The 19,553-nt window shown below is 34.6% G+C and overlaps 1 protein-coding gene across 4 annotated transcripts in view; it reads left to right on the forward strand.

The window, feature by feature from the left end:
- LOC142336051 (uncharacterized) overlaps window positions 1-19,553 on the forward strand; it is a 149,932-nt gene that overhangs the window by 44,343 nt on the left and 86,036 nt on the right. For 3 of the 4 annotated variants that reach the window (XM_075384544.1, XM_075384546.1, XM_075384547.1), the window contains 4 exons: window positions 1,029-1,410; window positions 1,764-2,130; window positions 9,781-9,867; window positions 17,297-17,399. In XM_075384544.1, coding sequence (XP_075240659.1) covers window positions 1,029-1,410; window positions 1,764-2,130; window positions 9,781-9,867; window positions 17,297-17,399 — 939 coding nt within the window. The remainder of the gene's footprint in view (window positions 1-1,028; window positions 1,411-1,763; window positions 2,131-9,780; window positions 9,868-17,296; window positions 17,400-19,553) is intronic. The other variant, XM_075384545.1, reaches the window with a different exon arrangement.

Below are 19,553 nucleotides of genomic sequence, written 5' to 3' on the forward strand. Positions count from 1 at the left end.
GCTAGGGTGCAATTGAATGGCTTTCAACATTTTAATAGAACGAACGTCTATTTTTTGTAGTTTGAATTTTTTTCTATAAATTATTGGCTATCGATCTGAGCCAATGAGTTTTTGAAAGCTTGGAATTGGGTTACTGGATAGCCTCTAGAGAAAAAGAAATGATTCTGAAGTAATTTATATCACGATTTTCAGCAACATTTCCTCATAATTTGCAATTGATTTCTTTTTCTTAATTTTTTGTTCGTTTTCAATCGATCTTCATGGGCCAATGAATATTTTCAGGTCTTGCAGATCTAATACTCGACCGATTTTAGAAACAAAAATAGGTTTTGAACATATTTTGAAATAGGTATTTTTAAAGGGAAAAATTTTGCCTTAGGTTTAAAAGCTTCAAGAGTTTTAGCAATGAGTATATTTTTGTTTAGTTTTGATTCTTTTAGTTTCTGAATTTTTTGAGATTTTGTTTGTGTTCTGGCTGGCATTGTTCAATTGATCTGCTCGTCACGTAGAGTACGCCTGAGTTTTTCATTCAATTCTTTGAATTGTAATTCAGGACTTGTCCTGCTATGTTTTTTTATTTCGTCGTCGCGATTTTTGTTACGACCATATGACGTCACAACCACTTCAAATCTGCCTTTTGTTCATTCTTTCATGCAATTTCAACGGAAGTGCGTGTGTGACGTCATTTTTTGCTCTTAGTGGAACGAGTTTTTTTGTTCATTCGCGTGATTAAATTTTTGGTCACACTTGACTTGCCTCACACTCAAAAGTGACTTCCTCACTTTGAAATTGACTTTTATTTACTTTAATTCAAAGAGATAAGGTCAAAAGGGTGTGTGTCACTCTAAATGAAGGTTATTATAGAGCAGCTAATAGAGGCAGCAAAAACTTGTACAGATTTTTAATCAAAATATAACATATCAGCCTTCAATGAAAAGACGATATTTTTTTTAAAATTATGAGATCTGAGGTTGGGACTATTGAATGTATACCAATACTGTGATCGCGTTCAGAAGGTTGTATTTAAGAATGCCGGTAATCAAACTGCGGAAACTTCTCATTTGGATACAAGTGGAACGATTCAGGTCAACGGGGCCGTTGAATCTGACGAGGAGGAAGGCAACGGAACAGAAGATGCTGAAAATATGACGAGAACCGGATTTGAGCAGCAGTTGCGAGAGAAGCGAGAGTTGGAAGAGAGGCTGCAAGAGTTAGAGGATAAAAAGGAACAAATGGATCAACTAGTGCGGCACCTTCAGGCACTGAAACAAGCGAGCCTAGCCATGAATAGCGTTGCTGGTGTGAACAATAATCCTGATGAGTCTGCGGAAGAACAGCAACAGGCATCGGCTGTCATCAGGCGATTAATCAGCCAATCTCGCGCAAGTGATATACAGGAAACAGACAACGGTTTGTGTTCGATTGTTTACTTGAAAGTAATGACAAGTTCGGCAGAGTTGAATTCGTGGGTGTCTTCTTTTTGCCCTAAAATCCGAAAAATAAAATTAATTTATCATTGGAGTTTGGCAACTGTCTCATTCAGTAGTGTGGATTTTTGATCCCTGTGTTATATTGTTCATTTGGAATGTAATTGTCACATCGCTCCAGATAACATCGCAGTTTAAATTGAAAAGGTCTAGGGATAAAAAAGGTTAGTGGAATAATGGAGATTACACAAACCAATATAATGAGTCATAGCAGCTCCTGTTTCTGAGAGTCATGTTTTTGATTCGATGACTCAGTGACTCCGTTCCTTTTTGTAGAGGCGAGAGGAAGTGGTGCGGACTCAGCAGACGACCCAGCAAGTCATAATTCTGAGCACTCCGGGTTCCGACATCTGAACAATCGATCGAATAGCTCTGGCATGAATATTAGAGACCAATTATTGTCTATTGGCAGAGGCGGAGGAGAGGGAACTACTTTCCAAGTTACTACTAATGATACTGAAAGCGAAACAGTGGACGGAGATGATGATGAAAATGATGATGAGGAAGAGGACGAGGGAGGAGTGGGAAGGAGAATTGATGCATCTGCTCTATTTGGCGCACTTGGCTCAAGCGTGCATGAAAGTGACCATCGGACATCGTCGGAAATGATTGCGGACCTGATGGACTCAGAACAACGCATGAGGTAATTTGCTGAATAGTTGTCTTTTTAAGTGGTACTTGTTGAAAGAGCAAGCAATTTAGATTAATTGTTATTAATAGCCGCGTCAGCTTCTCAGCCGGTTAATATAGCGCTCCTATTTTTTACAATCCAAGAATTGGATTGTATTGGTGCTCTGTCTTTTTTAATAGCCGCGTCCTCAATTCTGGGCGGCTATTATAGCGCTCTTAACTTTTTTTAACAATTCAAAGATTTTGAATTATATTGGGGCGCTGTCTTTTTACGACTCGAAGAGGAGTATTGGAGAAGTCCTTTTTTTAATCAATTTTATTGGAGTGATTTTTGAAGCGGGAAATGAAACGCGTGAAAAAATTTGGAGTGATTTTGGGGCTGAATAAAAGTGAAGAGCGGAGCGAAAAGAGAGTGGTTTTTGTTCATACCGCTGTTTTTGAGAGAGCGAGAAATTGATGTGTGAAAAAATTTTCTCCAAGCGAACAAAATTTTTTAATCACGTGCGGCTTTTAAAGCTTTTTTTTGCAATTTTTGATGGTTATGAGGTTTGATCATGATATTGTATTAGTTTTAGGCTTGTTTTGATAGAAGTTGAAGGTTTCAGGTAGTTAATTCTGAGTTTAATGCTAATTTGGAGGGTTTTGATCAGTTTTGCTGATTTTTAGAGGAAATTTAATGGTTTTTTGCCTGTTTTCTGTATTAATGCCTTATGTGGGATTCGAATAGAAGTTTGTTACTTAAGGAATATTCAGCTACCAATTGACAAAAGTTTTATTGGTGTAAATCATTCTTTTCTTCGGAAAATTGACAGAAAAATTGAGAAATTTTAAACCATTTTTCTTATTTTTTTGCAGTTTTTCTTTTTTCTTAGTCCTAGACAAGTTTCTTAGCCTATTATGACTTGCTCATTGTTTTGCGAGCTTTCCATTGCCCTAATTGGAAAAAAAATTACTCAGCTTTATTTTTCCTTGTACTATTAAAAAAAACTCTTTAAGTTCTTCTAATTTTTTTTATTCAATTTGTTTTTGAATACCGTTTCTGTTCTTCCCTAAATTTTTTTATGGAGTTTGTGGAGGTTCAGGGTTCACAATAGTTGTTCTAGTTGTGTAGTCAAAAGTATGGGCAATTTTCTCCTTCGATTCGTTTGCGGAATTCTTCCGGCTATGTTTTTTTTTAAGATCTGTTCACACATTTTCATGATTTTTGAAATCAAAATGGAATAGTGATTTTGGTCACGCCGAAACAGGAAATGGAGCGAAAAAGCGAGTGGTTTTGCGGCGTGATTTTTTTTCGCTCCAAATTTAAAGTAGAGTGAGAAAGCGGTGTTTGAACAAAAATTCGCTTTCTCGCTAGTGGTTTTTTGTTCACATGCAGCAATTTGACTTTGATTTTTACTGTTTTTTCGGTTTTTTTGGATCGGATTTTTTATCTAAATGGTTTTACCAATCCATTCACAGCTCATTCTAGGCCTAGTTTTTTTTTGAATTAAATTTTCATTTCTCGCTAGTGGTTTTGTTCACGTGCGGCATTTTGACATTTATTTTTTGTTTTTTTTTTTTTAATTTTTGATCTGTTTTTTTTACAATGGTTTTCTCAATTCACTCATAGTCCATTCTAGGTCTAGTTTTTCTGTTTATTCAATGAAAATTCTGGGAATTGTACGTCAAGACTTGTCCTGCTATGTTTTTTTACTTCGTCTAACAGATTTTTGTTTCGTCGTACCGTGAGTTCTTGGAATTGAATTTTTCAATGACTTACCTCACTCAAAAAAATGACTTCTGAGCTCACTTATAAAATTTTAAATTTTATGATTATTTGCCTTTTAAAGGTCAATAGTGTGCATCTAAGTAGTGCCAAACACATGCCCTAGTTCTTGAATATTAAAGTCTTGAGATTTTGATTTCGAATATTGATTTTGGGTTCTTTTCCGTTTCTGCCCCCCCCCCCAAATATTGCACGTGCATCTGGGGGGTGCAAATAATATGCACCCACTAAGCTGAGGGGGCACAAACGGAAAAGGTCCTAATTTTGAAAAGCCCTATTATGGCTTTCTCCTGATAGAGCTTATGTGTCTCATAAAAATGACAGTCCGAAGCTAATCCAAAAAGTCTAGTGGTCTATTAAAGGGTTGGTGGTCGATCTGTCTATTTTATTTTTATAGTTGTTTCAGTTCATGTAACTTCACAACCGTCTATCACCGCTATTTTGCGGCAATCTGCCGGCTATGCTTTTCACAATTTTCATGACTTTTATCTTTCAAAACGTGATAACAGGTAATGCCCAGTGGACAGTAAGTTTCATTATACGCCCTAAGATAGTTTTAGTAGTCTTCTAAGTGCTAAGAGCGACGAAGCTGCTATGTAGGCCTAATTCAAAGGTTAAAAGGTAATTTTTAATAGCCGCACAGCGATAGCTGGGGCTATTATTGGCCTTCTCTAGGTTTTTTCGTCGTCAAGATTTTTGTTACGGCCATATGACATCATAACCACTTCAAATCTGCTTTTTGTTCATTCGTTCATGCAATTTCAACTGAAGTGCGTGCGTGACGTCATTTTTTGCTCTTGGTCGAGCGAATTTTTTTGTTCATTCGCGTGATTAAATTTATGGTCACGCATGACTTACCTCGCTCTCAAAAATGGCTTCCTCACTTTGAAATTGACTTTTATTTACTGTAATTCAAAGAGATAAGGTCAAGTGAATGTGTGTCATTCTAAATGAGGGTTATTAGAGAGCAGCTAATAGAAGCAGCAAAAACTCATACAGTTTTTTAATCAAATTATAACCTATATCAGCCTGCAATGAAAAGACGAATGTTTTTGGTGTGTATTTTTTACTGTTTTTTTGAGACTGCAGATCTACGAAGCTATTGAGGCTATTTTATGGCTAGTTTTTTTCGGACTACTCTTGAATTGACGTTTGTTGAAGTTGATTAAGGTCTTTTGCAAGATATAGTTACTTACTATGGTCATTTTATGATCTATATATTTTGGTAATGCAAACTTAATCAGGAGAAATAATACTGAGTTTTATTTGAAAATTTTGAAATAGTTTTTTGTTTTTCCAGTCTCAGGAACCATAAAGCGTCCTGGAAAATAATTCCCTACATAGTTTATGATGGCAATTGAACAACGTTTTAATGTCACGAATTGTGGCAATTTTCTGATAAGTTTTTCTATTTTTTGAAGTTCTAATGTTTTTGTTTTTTTTTTAGTTTTGCCGCCTCAGGGACCAGAAAACCTCTGGGGCTGTGATAGTAGGTTTTAGCATAATTAATAGAAGCATTTTCAACATTTTATTATCACGAATTTCAGCAATTTTGAAAAAATTTGCAATTTCAATTATTTTGAAAATATTTGTCTGTTCATTTTTGTGTCTCCGCAGTCAGGTAACCCCCTCTAGGATTTGCTAGTATGTTACTGCATAGTTGCTATGTGCAATGGAATGGCATTCAGCTTTTGGATAGCACGAACTTTTGCAATTTTTAATGTGTTTCTGAAAATTTTTTTCATGTTCCTAGTCTGTCGAGCTTTGTGAGCCAATGCAACTTTTTAAGGCTTGAAACTAGTTAATTGATAGCCTCTGGAGACAATTTAATGGCTCTGAAGAAACTAATATCAAAGGTTGTTTTTTTTTGCAAATTTTCTGTAATTTTAATCTTTCTAACTGTATCAATTGTTAGGGGCCAATGAATCTTATTTAGGTCTTGCAGGTAAATTATTGGGCAGATTCTAGATTTCATTTTGTTTCATTTTTGTTTTTCAACTTTTGAGATTGCTGTTTTTTTGTCTGGCGTTGTTCAACTGATCTGCTGGTCAGGTACAGTAGTTTTTCGTTCAATTCTTTGGATTGTATTTCAGGACTTGTCCTGCGATTGTTTTTTACGTCGTTGTACTCAAATTTTTTCGCCTTACTTGAGTTCACAGCTTGTTCAACATTTTGCGGGAAATCTTTTTGACTTCTCTAGGCAAGTTTAACTCCTCTCATTCTGCTAAAAAGTGTTTTTAGACAGCAGTTGCCCAGCAAAGAAATTCAAAATGATCAGAGTCTGTGTCAAAAAGTTAATTCAGAAACAGAAACGTTATAAAACCATAAAGCCCGTTTTTAGATGCCTGTTACTCGTACTTTGTTCTTAGTTACCATCTGTAATGCTTATTGGTATTGATATTAGCCCCTGTGTCGTCAAAATAGTTCGCACTTTAAAATTGTCTGTGTACAAAAATAATTTTCATCAGAACACCCCTCGTCCAAATTGGACCCCATCTTTTCACCCCCCGCCCTCACTCTACGATTGACCCCCTCCATGCCACTCTACTCACCCCTTGATGCTAGATAGCATAACTGAGCCGCAGCTGGCTACTGCAGGTTGTTTCAGCAAGTTGCCCGACGTTAGTTGGTTATGTCTATATATGTTTTCTTTTGATTAATAGACGCCCCCAACTTCTTAGCGGGCTATTATAGCGCTCCTAGTTTTTCAATTCGTTGAGCAGAAAATTCGTTTTGCTTTACCTTTTGGCGCTTTTTCAACATCTCGCGTAAAATATTTTCCGACTTCTCTAGGCTAGTTTCACTCTTCTCCCATTCTGCTTTTGACTAGCACTTGCTCAGCGAAGCAATTCAAATTAAACAGAGTCAGTATAAAGAAATAAAATCAGCAATAGAAACGGGATAAACCCATAAAGCCCAATTTTAGATGCCCGTTACTTGAACTTTGTTCTTATAAGTCTTAGATAACATGCTTTTTGGTATTGATACTAGCCCGTGTGTCTTTTCACTAAGAAACAGGAGTTTTTTCAACTACAATATGACATCAAAATTGTTCGCAATTTAAAATTGTTATTGTGCAAAAAATCAATTGTTTTCGTTATTTTTATTCTTTCCCAATCTTGGTTATTGGAATCAACGGCGGCTATTTTCCGGCAAGCTGCGGGGTATGTTAACTAATTGCTTCCGAACAAAATTTATGGCAATGATTTTAGTCCTGCGGTATGCAGTTTTTGGTTTGGCCGATTTTTTTGCCTTACCCATTTAAATTTTCGTCCTGAAAACGGGTAAATCGCGGAAGACAGTAAGTGGCTGAGCAGCTCTCTTAGAGCCTTAGTATGTGATTCACTGAACGTGTTTTCAGCACATAAATTGATTTGCGGAGGCGGTTCTTAATGTTTTTTGTTTTTTGAAACATTTTTCTCACAATCCAAGAATTGGGATTGTATTGGTGCTCTGTCTTTTTAGAATCCAAAGTATTTGGATTGTATTTGTTAGCTGTCTTATTTTTTAAGATAGATCTGTTCACACTTTTTCCAGCTTTTTCACGCCAGCAGTCAAATTGGGAGTGGTGATTTTAATCGCGCTGTTGTAGTAAAGTGAGCGAAAAGCGGGTAAATTGAAGCCTGGTTTGAAATACCTTTAAAGTGGTGTGAGAACTTGGTGTTTGAACAACTAGACTTCTGCGGCAATTTGACTTCTGTTTTCAGTGTTTCTTCTCTTGAGCGATATTAATGGGATACATATCTGTTCTAATTATGCCTATTTGAAATTGCTTGTTTTCATTAATAGTCCCGCTAATGCTTTTTATGACTTTGAAACTACGTGTTGGCATAAAATATTAGTGAATTTTTAACTTTTGCCCTTTTCTTACAATAATTCTGCTGTCTTAGCGATTAATTTGACGCTATTGTTTGACAAAGGTGTTTGATGAGTTTTTGAATTTTGCTAGTTTTTGTTTTCAGTAGCCGCACAGCGATAGCTGGGGCTATTATTGGCCTTCTCTAGGTTTTTTTCGTCGTCAAGATTTTTGTTACGGCCATATGACATCATAACCATTTCAAATCTGCTTTTTGTTCATTCGTTCATGCAATTTCAACTGAAGTGCGTTCGTGACGTCATTTTTTGCTCTTGGTCGAGCGAATTTTTTTGTTCATTCGCGTGATTAAATTTTTGGTCACGCATGACTTACCTCGCTCTCAAAAATGGCTTCCTCACTTTGAAATTGACTTTTATTTACTGTAATTCAAAGAGATAAGGTCAAGTGAATGTGTGTCATTCTAAATGAGGGTTATTAGAGAGCAGCTAATAGAAGCAGCAAAATAGAAGCAGCAGCTAATAGAAGCAGCAAATACAGTTTTTTAATCAAATTATAACCTATATCAGCCTGCAATGAAAAGACGAATGTTTTTGGTGTGTATTTTTTACTGTTTTTTTGAGACTGCAGATCTACGAAGCTATTGAGGCTATTTTATGGCTAGTTTTTTTCGGACTACTCTTGTATTGACGTTTGTTGAAGTTGATAAAGGTCTTTTGCAAGATATAGTTACTTACTATGGTCATTTTATGATCTATATATTTTGGTAATGCAAACATAATCAAGAAAAATAATACTGATTTTTTGAAAATTTTTAAATCATTTCTTGTTTTTCCAGTCTCAGGAACCAGTCAGTTCCTTTTACTCTCTTTTCGAGACTGCTGATCTACAAAGCTATTGTGGACATTTTCTGGCAATCTGTCAAGTATGTTTTTTTGTTGTCTCGCCTTTTAATCTCATTGGTGACTGATATCATAGGAAGCTACTCGGAATCGTTTTTCGCATTAATTTCTGAGTTCTGAGTTGATGCTTTCTATGACTTCAAAAGTTTTCGGCTTTTATTAGTTTTACGAGTTTTTGTTGTTCACTAATCTCTTTATGCCATTTTTGACATGTCTCATCTGTTGCTTACCGATCTTAAATTAAGCGAATTAATCGGTCTAATTTGTAATTATTGCTTTTTATGACTTGTACGTTGTTCGTTTTCCAGAAAAATTGTGAATGTTTTGCCCCATTTTTAATGTTCTTTCTGTTGTCTTATAACTAATTCTTATTGATGACAAGATTCTTTGGTTACTAATAAGAAATTGATGAAGTTTTTTTGGCCTCTAAATTGATATTGTTTGCTGTAGTTTAGAGTTTTGGGAGGTAACTATGAGGTTCTTTTACTTTGAAAGATAATCTGACTTTGTCAATTTATTTGTTTCTTTTTTGTATGTCATTGATTGCCACAAGAGTCAGCAAGCCTTCCTATCTAAATCGTTTAACTGAGGACACACTGCTTGTTTTTTGCCTGTTGAACAGATGAATTGGAAGTCCGAAATGCATCACGATCGTTTTTTTTCTCTGTGTGGTTACAGTCGTAGTGGTTTTAAAGACAATTGTCCTTGACCGTAAAAATGATAAAGCTTGGTTTGAATTTTTATTTTCAGACTACAACTCTATGACGCTATCAATCTGCCAGCATTGTCTATTGGTCAGCAAGTTTTCCAAATCCCAAGGGTCGGTGACCTTTTTTCTCATTAAATTTGTTTTTCAAAGCCCTTCTTAGGTCAGAAAAATTATTGAAGGTCACTGTAATTGTATAAAAATACGAGCGATTAATTAAAATTTTCACCAAGCAAAAATTGATAACCAAACATTGATGTCTTCACTAAATAACTTATCTAATTAATTGCTTTCGAATAAGAAGCAATTATTGTAAACGGGTCTAGCAAAATTTTTGCTTGACCGTTTTGCGGTTTTTTTTAGAATTATCTTTGACTTCTCAACTAACTTTTTCACGCACTTCTTGATTTTTGATCAATTTCCCTTGATCTCACTCCGAAATGAAGTTTGTTACATCGCGCTTTTGTTTGGTCCAGGCAGCTCTCGGATGCTAAATCGTCTTTGATGATTCTGCGTGGATTAGTGGAGGAGTGCAACAGTGGCACTGCCACTCCCGACTTCAGGTCAGATTTGTGCTCACTCATCATATGAGACGCCTCCAGCTTGGCCTGGCTGGGAAAGTTACTAAATGAAACTTAGTTTTTCTTTTCCAAATAAATGTTCAACGTATCTTTTAGATATGTACAGAGTTTGTCAAGTTGTATTTACCCAATTTATCCCTTAACCCAACCCAGTTTTAGTAATAGCCACTGCAGCAACTCTTAACTGTTATCATCTAGTCGATCCTTTTTGTTACTAACTAACTCTTCAATTGAAGGCAAGTAAGTCTTGAACGGTCTAATTTGTTTTCAACCAAGTCAGATCATAGAGTATTTTTTAAAATAAAAGAGTTGAGCTCAGCTTTCTTGCCACTGCCCCCTCTCTCAATTCCTATATTTACAATTACTCTGTAACATCAACTATAATTGAAAAAAGTCATTAATATCTCATTTTTAATAGCCGCCCTCATCTTCTCAGCCGGCTATTATAGCGCTCCTATTTTTTTACAATTCAAAGAATTTGGATTGTATTGGGGCATCAATTTTATTGGAGTGATTTTTGAAGCGGGAAATGAAACGCGTGAAAAATTTTGGAGTAGCTTTGGTGCTGATCAAAAGTGAAGAGCGGAGCGAAAAGAGAGTGGTTTTTGTTCATACAGCTGTTTATGAGTGAGCGAGAAATTGAAGTGTGAAAAAATTTTCTCTAAGCGAACGAAATTTTTTAATCACGTGCGGCTTTTAAAGCATTTTTTTGCAACTTTTGATGGTTATGAGATTCGATTATGATATTTTATTAGTTTTAGGCCTGTTTTGATAGGATATGAAGGTTTCAAGTAGTTAATTGGAGTTTAATGCTAATTTGGAGGTTTTTGATCAGTTTTGCTGATTTTTAGACGAAATTTAATAATTTTTTGCCTGTTTTTTTTGTTTTACTGCTTTAAGTGGGATTTGATTAGAAGCTTGTTACTTAAGGAATTGGCATTTACCAATTGATTAAAGTTTTTTTTGTTATAAAACATTTTTTGCTATGGAAAAATGACAGAAAAACTGAGGAATTTTAAACCATTTTTCTTATTTTTTGCTGCTTCTTATTCTTAGACAAGTTTCTTAGCCTATTATGACTTGCCAATTACTTTGCGAGCTTTTCATTGCTCTAATTGCAAAAGAATATTCGGTTTTATGTTTCCTTGTACTATTAAAAAAAACTTAAGTTTTTCTAATTTTTTTCAATTTGTTTTTGAATGCCGTTTCTATTCTGCCTTATTTTTTATGGCATTTGTGGAGGTTTAGTTTTCACAATAGTTGTTTAGTGATAATTATAGGCAATTTTCTCCTTCGAGTCGTTTCCGGAATTCTTCCGGCTATGTTTTTTAAGATGTGTTCACACATTTTCATGATTTTTGAAGTCAAATTGGAGTGGTGATTTTGGTCACGCCGAAACAGGAAGTGGAGCGAAAAAGCGAGTGGTTTTGCGGCGTGAATTTTTTCGCTCTAAATTTAAAGTAGAGTGAGAAAATGGTGTTTGAACAAAATTTCGCTTTCTCGCTAGTGGTTTTTTGTTCACATGCGGCAATTTCACTTTGATTTTTCTGTTTTTTCGACTTTTTGGATCGGATTTTTTTCTAAATGGTCTTTGCAATCCATTCATAGTCCGTTCTAGGCCTAGTTTTTTGTTTAGTCAATGAAAATTCTTTGAATTGTACGTCAGGACTTGTCCTGCTATGTTTTTTTACTTGGTCGAAATTTTTTTTCGCTTTACCCATTTTGCCGCTTTTTCGACTTTTGCTCGAAATCTTTCTGACTTCTCTAGGCTAGTTTCACTCTTCTGTCATTCTGCTTAAGGTCCTTTTAAACAGCAGCTGCTCAGCAAAGCAATTCAAAATGAAGAGAGTCAGTATAAAAAAATCAAAGTCAGAAATAGAAACGGGATAAACCCATAAAGCCCATTTTTATATGCCCGGTACTTGAACTTTGTTATATGTTTTAGTTTCTATCTATAATTCTATAATGCTTATTGGTATTGATACTAGACCCTGTAGCCTCTCACTGAGAGACAGGAGTATGTTCAATTACGAAATGACATCAAAATAAATCGCACTTAAAAATGTTTTTTTTTTACAAAATTCAATTTGTTGATATTTTCCTTTCTTTCAATCCCAATAGAGTTATGGGAATCAACGGCGGCTATTGTCCGGCAATCTGCCGGGTATGTATAATGTTTAGTTTGATAACAAAAGGTGTAAATAGTTAGTCATCTTCAACTTCATGCCTAAGTTAGTTTAATATCTATGAATCTCTTATTTCAAGTGAATCTATCTATAAAGTTAATCTATATATCTCAATTATAATGTTAAAGTTGATGTGTTACGTGATTTTAATCCTTTTGAATTAATTTTTATGTTTGAATATAATTATTTTCATTCACTCCATTTAAGTTATATCGTAGGATTTCATTTATTTATACTTTTTTGATGCTTTAAATTATAATTAATTTTTTAAAAATTTTTTTGTTATTAATTACTCTCGAAAGCAGTTTGGAACAATTATTTTAAACGTGTAAAATTTCTTATGCAAAATTTTTTACATGACCAGTTTTGCGTTTTTGTTTTATAACACTTTGACTTCTCAAGTGACTTTTTTACGCTTCTCTTAATCATTTTTGAGTGATCTCAATTGCGCTCACTCCTAAGTAAGGTTTGTTGGTAAATTAAAAGCGATTGCAGAGTGAAACAGTGACATATAGCTCAGTGGTGAAGGCTATAAGGCGAGGAATGAGGTGGTTGCGAGTTCGAATCTGACCGTTGTCGGTTGTTTTTTGCACCCATAAACAAAAATTTATTTAAGCTGAAGCCCCTAAATTAGATATCCCTGCTTGTCTTTTGAGAGTAATTTGTCCGATGTTGGTCAGTTTGTTTTTTATAGCAAAATTTGAAAATGTCGCATTATCTACGCTTAATGTTAAAAATGGCATGTTGTATATTAAATGCAAATATAGGCACAAAACGAGGTGAACGGCAAGCAAGCCTATTGCTTATCATTTTATCATGATCATTGTTCATTTTCTTTCGATTCTTGTTTTCAATCATAACTAAATCAAGTATCATAACTAAAAAGTAATCACCATCAAAATTAATTGTAAATTTAAAGGAATTGAGTTCAGCTCGATTGAAATTTGTTTCGATAACTTCTCTCAAATACTATGTTTAGGGCCACATTATGTTTTGTTTGTATAGTAACTAAAAATAGTAAATTTTAAAATCTTTTTAACAAAGTCAATAAATTAAAAGAATATAAAAGATCAATTTTTTTAAAGTTTAACTTTAACTTAAGACATTATTTTACTTCTACATTTTACCTGAGAGGTAGAAAGTAACTTTTCTTTATAGATAGCTTTATTACAACAGCTGTTTAACATGCCCTTGAATTTAGCGCCATCATCTCCCAGAACCGATTTGGATTGAAAGAACAATAAAAATGGAAGACTGATTGTTGTACGGAAGATTTTTTGAATGCGAACCACCCCTTTGATTGGGTTTTGTAGGTAAAATTCAGCTGTTTCTTAAGCAGAGGATACAGGGATTAGTACGAATACGAATAAAAAGTAGACCTGTTAACTAAGACTACTTCGAACAGACTTCAAATAAACGAGCATCTGGAGTGGGTTTGATTGTTTTTGTCCCTTGATGGTTTCTGTTCTTGTTTGTTTTGTCTCTTTAGATTGCTTCGCTCCAAGAAATGAGCCGAGAATGAAACTTGCTTAGAGAAGTCAAAAAAGATTCCATGCAAAATGGTGAACAAGCTGTGGACTAAAGAAATTAAACAATTTTTTTTCTAGCGGAGTATGAAAACTAAGAGGCTATAATACCAAGTCGAAAAAATAGGCGCGGCTATTAAAAATAAAGGTGAAACTAATTAAATGTGATAGCTAAAAATCCGAAATTTTTAAATTGCTCTCAAGCAAAGTTTGTAGCAATTATATTAGCCCTGTTGGTCTTTTTTAATGTGATTTTTCGCATGGCTGATTTTTCGTCTGACCCATTTTCCTTTTTGTCCTTAAAAACGGGATTAGCAGGTAGCGCCCAGCGGTCATCGAGTTTCATTCCAGGCCCCTAGCCGCCTTTAGTAGTCCTTCAGTTGTCTTTTGTGGTGAAACTACTGGGAAATCTTAGTTTAAGGTTGAAAGGTCATTTTTAGGAGTTTTGAGCCCAAAATATTGCAATTTTTCTTATTTTTTTCGCCGTTTTTCCAATTTTTTGTTGGACCAGTCTAAAACTGAGGCTGGTTTAAGTTGATAAAGGTCTTTTGCAGACATAAGTACTTTTATGACTTTTTTAAGAGCTATATGTTTTGGCAATCCAAACAAAAATACGCAAATTTATACTAAATTTATACTAATTTTAAATCACGAATGTTAGCATTGTTTTTTACAATACTTGCATTTTTTTTCAATTTGACATTTATTATCATTATTCAGGTATTTTCAGCCTCAGGGGTCAGAAAACTTCCTTTAGAATTTGATAATAGGTTACTGGAATCGTTTTATTGGCCATGAATAGTTTTCAACTTTTTAATATCACAATTTTTAGAAATTTTTTAAAACTTGCAATTTTCAAGTTTTTTTGAAAATTTTTGTGATTTTATAGGTTTCTCCAGCCTCAAGAGCCCAGAAAATTCCTCTAGGGTTTGATAATAGGATACCGAATATTTTCTAGATGTAATAGAATGTTTTTGAAGATTTTAATTTCACGAATATAAGCAATTGTTCAAAAAATGTTTGCATTTGATAATTTTTTGATAAAATTAAAATTTTAAATTCTCAGAAAATTATTATCATGTTTCATGTTTATGCATCTTTATGAGCCAGTGGAACTTTTTAGGGCTTGAAATAGGGATACTGGATAGTCTCTTGAGACAATGAAATGTTCTGAAGATATTTAAATCACGAATTTCTGCAAGTTTTTGTTAAAATTTGCCACTGTTTTTTTTCAAATTTTGAATTTTTTGTCCTTTTCTGAATTTAAAAATCATTACTGGCCAACATAACTTTTTCAGGCTTGCCGGTTAGGTGACAGAACTCTCGAGACAAAAAGATGGATTTGAACATTTTTTTCACTGCGAACTCTTATCGTTTTCAGTTTTTTTATTAAATAATGAATTTCTAACAAGGCTAGAAAACTGGAAGTTGCAGAGTCGAATCTAAAAAACATCTCTATCTCTCTGTCGGTTGGGGTTTTTCCCTTCTCTCTCTCTCTCTCTCTCTCTCTCTCTCTTCCTTAACTCTTTTGTTGATGCTGCATTTGAGCTGCTGTTGTCATCATCGTGATGTCATTCAGCTGCGTGATGTAATAATCACCTATTATCCTCATTAAAGCTGATTTATAGTAGAAATGTTTTATTAAAACGAAGCAATTATATTAATCCTGTTGGTCTTGTTTATGCGTTTTTTGCTTGACCGATTTTTTGTCTGACACATCAGACTTTTCGTCCTCAGAAACGGGATAAAGAGGTAGCACCCAGTGGGCATTAAGTTTCCTAAGAGCCTTTCAGCTCACTAATCTCCGAGTATGCGATCCACAGAAACTGTTTTGGAGACTTTACTTACGGTGTGAATTGCGGTTCTTGGAAATTGATCACCCCACCACCACTTGAACCCCTCCAACCGCCACCCCTGCACATCGCTCAAGTCATAAGAGCCCCATACAAGTCATAAAAGCCCCATGCAGCCAAATATCTCCCTACCACCGTTGACCCCCACAACCCCCCCCCCCCAGCTGTGCTCACATCACGACCCTTCAATTAAGCTCAAGCTGGTCTCGCTGAACCGTGGCTAGCTATGGACGGAGCCAACTGCTCGACGGTGGTTTGAGAGCAATTCGCCCGACGTTAGTCGGTTATGTTCAAACTTTTTAATCAATTTACAAGTGAAAAAAGACTTTTTGTTAACCTCTACCCATGTTATGGAGTATTTGTAAACGTATGTATTGAGAGAGGTGGGTGGAATTACATCTATTGTTTAGGCTAATAACAGTCAATAGTAACCATTTTTAACTTGCATTTTATTTATAATAGAAAATGTATTTCCTACATTTTCAACTTTAATCCTCAGTTAATTTTGTCTTTGTTTTTAGTAGCCTCCCTATCTACTCAACTGGATAATATAGCTCTCCTTATTTTTTTTTACTTCGCTAGGCCGAAATATGCCGAGCTTTAACTTAGTTCACATTTTTTAGTGAATTGTTTCTCTTCTCCTGGCTAGTGTCATTCTTCGTTCATTCTGCACAAAGCTATTTTGCAGCGCATTTGCCAAACAGAAATCCAAATAGAAAGAAGATAAAAAAACGAAGTCAAGAACAGAAAAGTGTAAACCCATAAAAAACAATTTTAGATGCCAGTTTTTATTTTTAATTAGTCTTAGTTAACAGGACTACTGTTTATTCTGTTTATTAGTATTCATACTAATCCCTGCATCATCTCTTTAAGTAACAGCGGAATTTTTACCTACAAAACTTAATCAAAGTGGCGTACATTTTAGAAATAGTTGTACAACAATCAGTTGTTCCGTTGTTTCAATCCCTATCAGGCTTATTGGAGGCTATAGCGCCAATTTGCCGGGTATGTTAATCTGTTTTGATGCAAAACTATCTGCACATTTAAGTTAATCTCTATCTCTTAATTATACTTTAATGACTTTGCTTAAATTGTTTTGTTGAAAATCTTATGATTTTGGTTATACAAAAATGAAAGTTAAAAAAACCTGCTTATTTTAGTTGTCTTCTTATTTTAGTTGATGTTATATAGTAATTGGAAATATAGGAATTGAGCGAAGCGATATATTTGCCATTACTATAGAGAGCGACTTTTTATGGGCAAGCTTTCAGCAGTTTTTCCATGTTTGACCTTATAGGCCGAATCATTGCGTAAAGTCTCTTAACAGTATCATTTTTCTTGTTACATTATAGATTAGGTGAACTAGTAAAACTTAACTGTTTTTCCTTAAGAAAACAAAATTAGCTCTAGTTTCCCAACAAAGTTTTAACGCATTAGAATCTATATTTCGTTATCATTTTGTGTGTTTAATCTGATGAAGAAAATGTCAATTTATGTCTAATGAAGTCTTGTTTGAGTCAATGCGAAATTCTCATATCTTGGTTTAAAAAAAGTATAATCAATTTTTTTAATAAAACTTCTGAGTAATTTTTTGAGTAAAAGTTCTTTGTAATTCGAAATTCTCATGCTGGTGTGTGTTCATAGGATCTTTTCGTTAATTGTTCGAACAGTTACCGGACAAGTACCATAAAACTCATTTCGAGTCAAGTTTTAGAAGATATCTAGAAAAGGCAAATGACCATAAAGTATCTATTTGTCTAGTGTTGTGTGAAGTTGGTTGGATTTAGTGTCAGTTATGCGGGGCTTGTGCTTGGGCATTTAAAAGAAGATTTTTGTTTTATTGCAGGAAATTACAGGAGTACCAGTCGCGATTGCAGCAGATGAAGAGTCTGGTGGACATGTACCAGAATGCAGCCTCTGCTAACCGAGGGGTGTTCATGACTACCGGAGTAAGTGGAAATACGGCGTAACTAATATGGCGGTGCTTTTTTGTTTTTTCCGACACGAAGAGGAGTATTGATTTTCTGTACAGGTTTCTTAACCGGATGCAATATGTGTTTAGGCAGCTTTTTTAGCTAAAGGCGAACGTGGGGAAAATTGCCGTGGGAACTAATATTTGCGGAGCGAGAAAAGATTTTCTTCATGCACTGCTTTGAGTGAAGTGAATGACTTTGACTATGAATAGTTTTTTCGGCAGAATTGTGCCTATAACTAAACTTTTTTATCCGTGCTTGGTCCATTTGTCTAATTTGGGTGGTTGTAGCAAGAAAGTTTTTCGATCGAAGCTGCAGTAATATGTAACCCAATGCGCTTAATATAACATTGTTTTCGAGAGCTCAATAATTCCAAGGGCGAATTTAAGTCAATTTTTCAATTTTTGAAATTTTTTAGCTTTAATTTTTTAATCTTAAATTTTTGATCTTAAAATCTTGACCCCCCCCCCCCCCCAACCCCCACCCCATTTTTTTTCAATGTTTCTATTCTTTCAATCCCAATCGTGGTTATGGGAATCAATTGCAGCTATTTTTCGGCATTCTGCAGGATGTATTTTCGGTGTTACTTTGGGTAAGGCTTTTCGTGCACCTTTAGGGATTTAAATTATATCTTTGATAGCTCAATTCTTTTTTTGTGAAATTTGTAAATTTGTAAAGTTTGTGAAATTTAATGAAAAATAATTTTGTAATGTTAACAATTTGTAGACATTTTGCAAAAAAAAGTTCAATGTTTTAAATCATTGAATTTGGCTTTTATGGTTTTTTGACTAGAAGAGAAATTTTGAAAGTTCTTTGCATAAATTTAAAAATGATTTTGAAATTTATGATGGTGCCTTCTTATTTTGTGATCTCGAATGAAGTTTGAAGCGTTTGTTAATTTTTTCCAATGCGATGTTGGCGTTCTTTTTAATAGACGCACAGCGATAACTGCGGCTATAATTGGCCTTTTCCTAGTTTCTTACATTTCGTAGACTTTGAATTGTACTGGGGCTTTCTTTTTTTGAGATTGTCTGTTCACACATTTTTCATGAAATATGAAGTCAAATTGAAGCGATGATTTTGGTCACGCTGAAGCAGGAATTAAAGCAAAAGAGTGAGTTGCTTAGAGGTGTGAAATTTTTTCATTCTTTTCTAAGTAGAGTGAGAAAACGACGTATGAACAAAAATACATTTTATCGCTAGTGGTTTTTTTGTTCACATGCGGCATTTTCGCTTAGATTCACTTTTTTTTATAGAATTTTTTATTGGTTTTGCCAATCCAGTCATAGTCCTTTCTAGGTCTAGTTTTGTTTAGTCAATAAAAATTCTTTGAATTTAGGTCAGGACTTGTCCTACTGTTTTTTTATTTCGTCAAAATTTTTGTTATGACCATATGAGGTCACAATCACTTTAAATCTGCTTTGTGTTCGTTTGTTTGTGCAATTTCAACTGAATTGCGTTCGTGACGTCATTTTTACTCTTATTTGAGCGAGTTTTTTTGTTCATTTGCTTGATTAAGTTTTAAGTCCTGCGTGACTCACCTCGCTCTCAAATGACTTCCTGACTCTGAACCTGACTTTTTGTTTATTTTAATTCAAAGAGATAAGGTCGAGTGAGTGCGTGTCACTCTAATTGAAGGTTATTTGAGAGCAGTTCGTAGAATCAGCAATAACTTATACGGATTCGTAATCAATAACTTATACGGATTCGTAACATCGCAGACTTTAAAAAGGAATTTTTTATTCTGGTACTGTCTTTTTGAGACTGCAGATCTACGAAGCTATTGCGGCTTTTTTCTGGCAATCTTCCAACTATGTCTGTAAACGTGTCTTTTTTGCAATTTTTGTACTTGACCGTTTTTGTTCTAGAATATTGATTCGCTCGCTTGAGTGATTTGACTCTTGGGTGACTTTTTCTCACTTGACTTCTCGGTTTTTGCATAACCTACTTTGCTCTACAGTAATATATTTTTATACAGTGATTTACTCTGTAATGGCACGTGCTCTGTATCTGGGGGGTGCATAATGTACTGGGGGCACAAACGGAAAAGATCTGGATTTTGAAGTATACATTAATTGTAGCTCAGTAAAGAATTGTTTTAAGATAGCGGATTACAATATAAAACTCTTT

This window comes from Convolutriloba macropyga, chromosome 3 (genome assembly GCF_964194025.1).
Source record: "Convolutriloba macropyga chromosome 3, txConMacr16.3, whole genome shotgun sequence".
In the NCBI taxonomy this organism is placed as follows: domain Eukaryota; kingdom Metazoa; phylum Xenacoelomorpha; order Acoela; family Convolutidae; genus Convolutriloba; species Convolutriloba macropyga.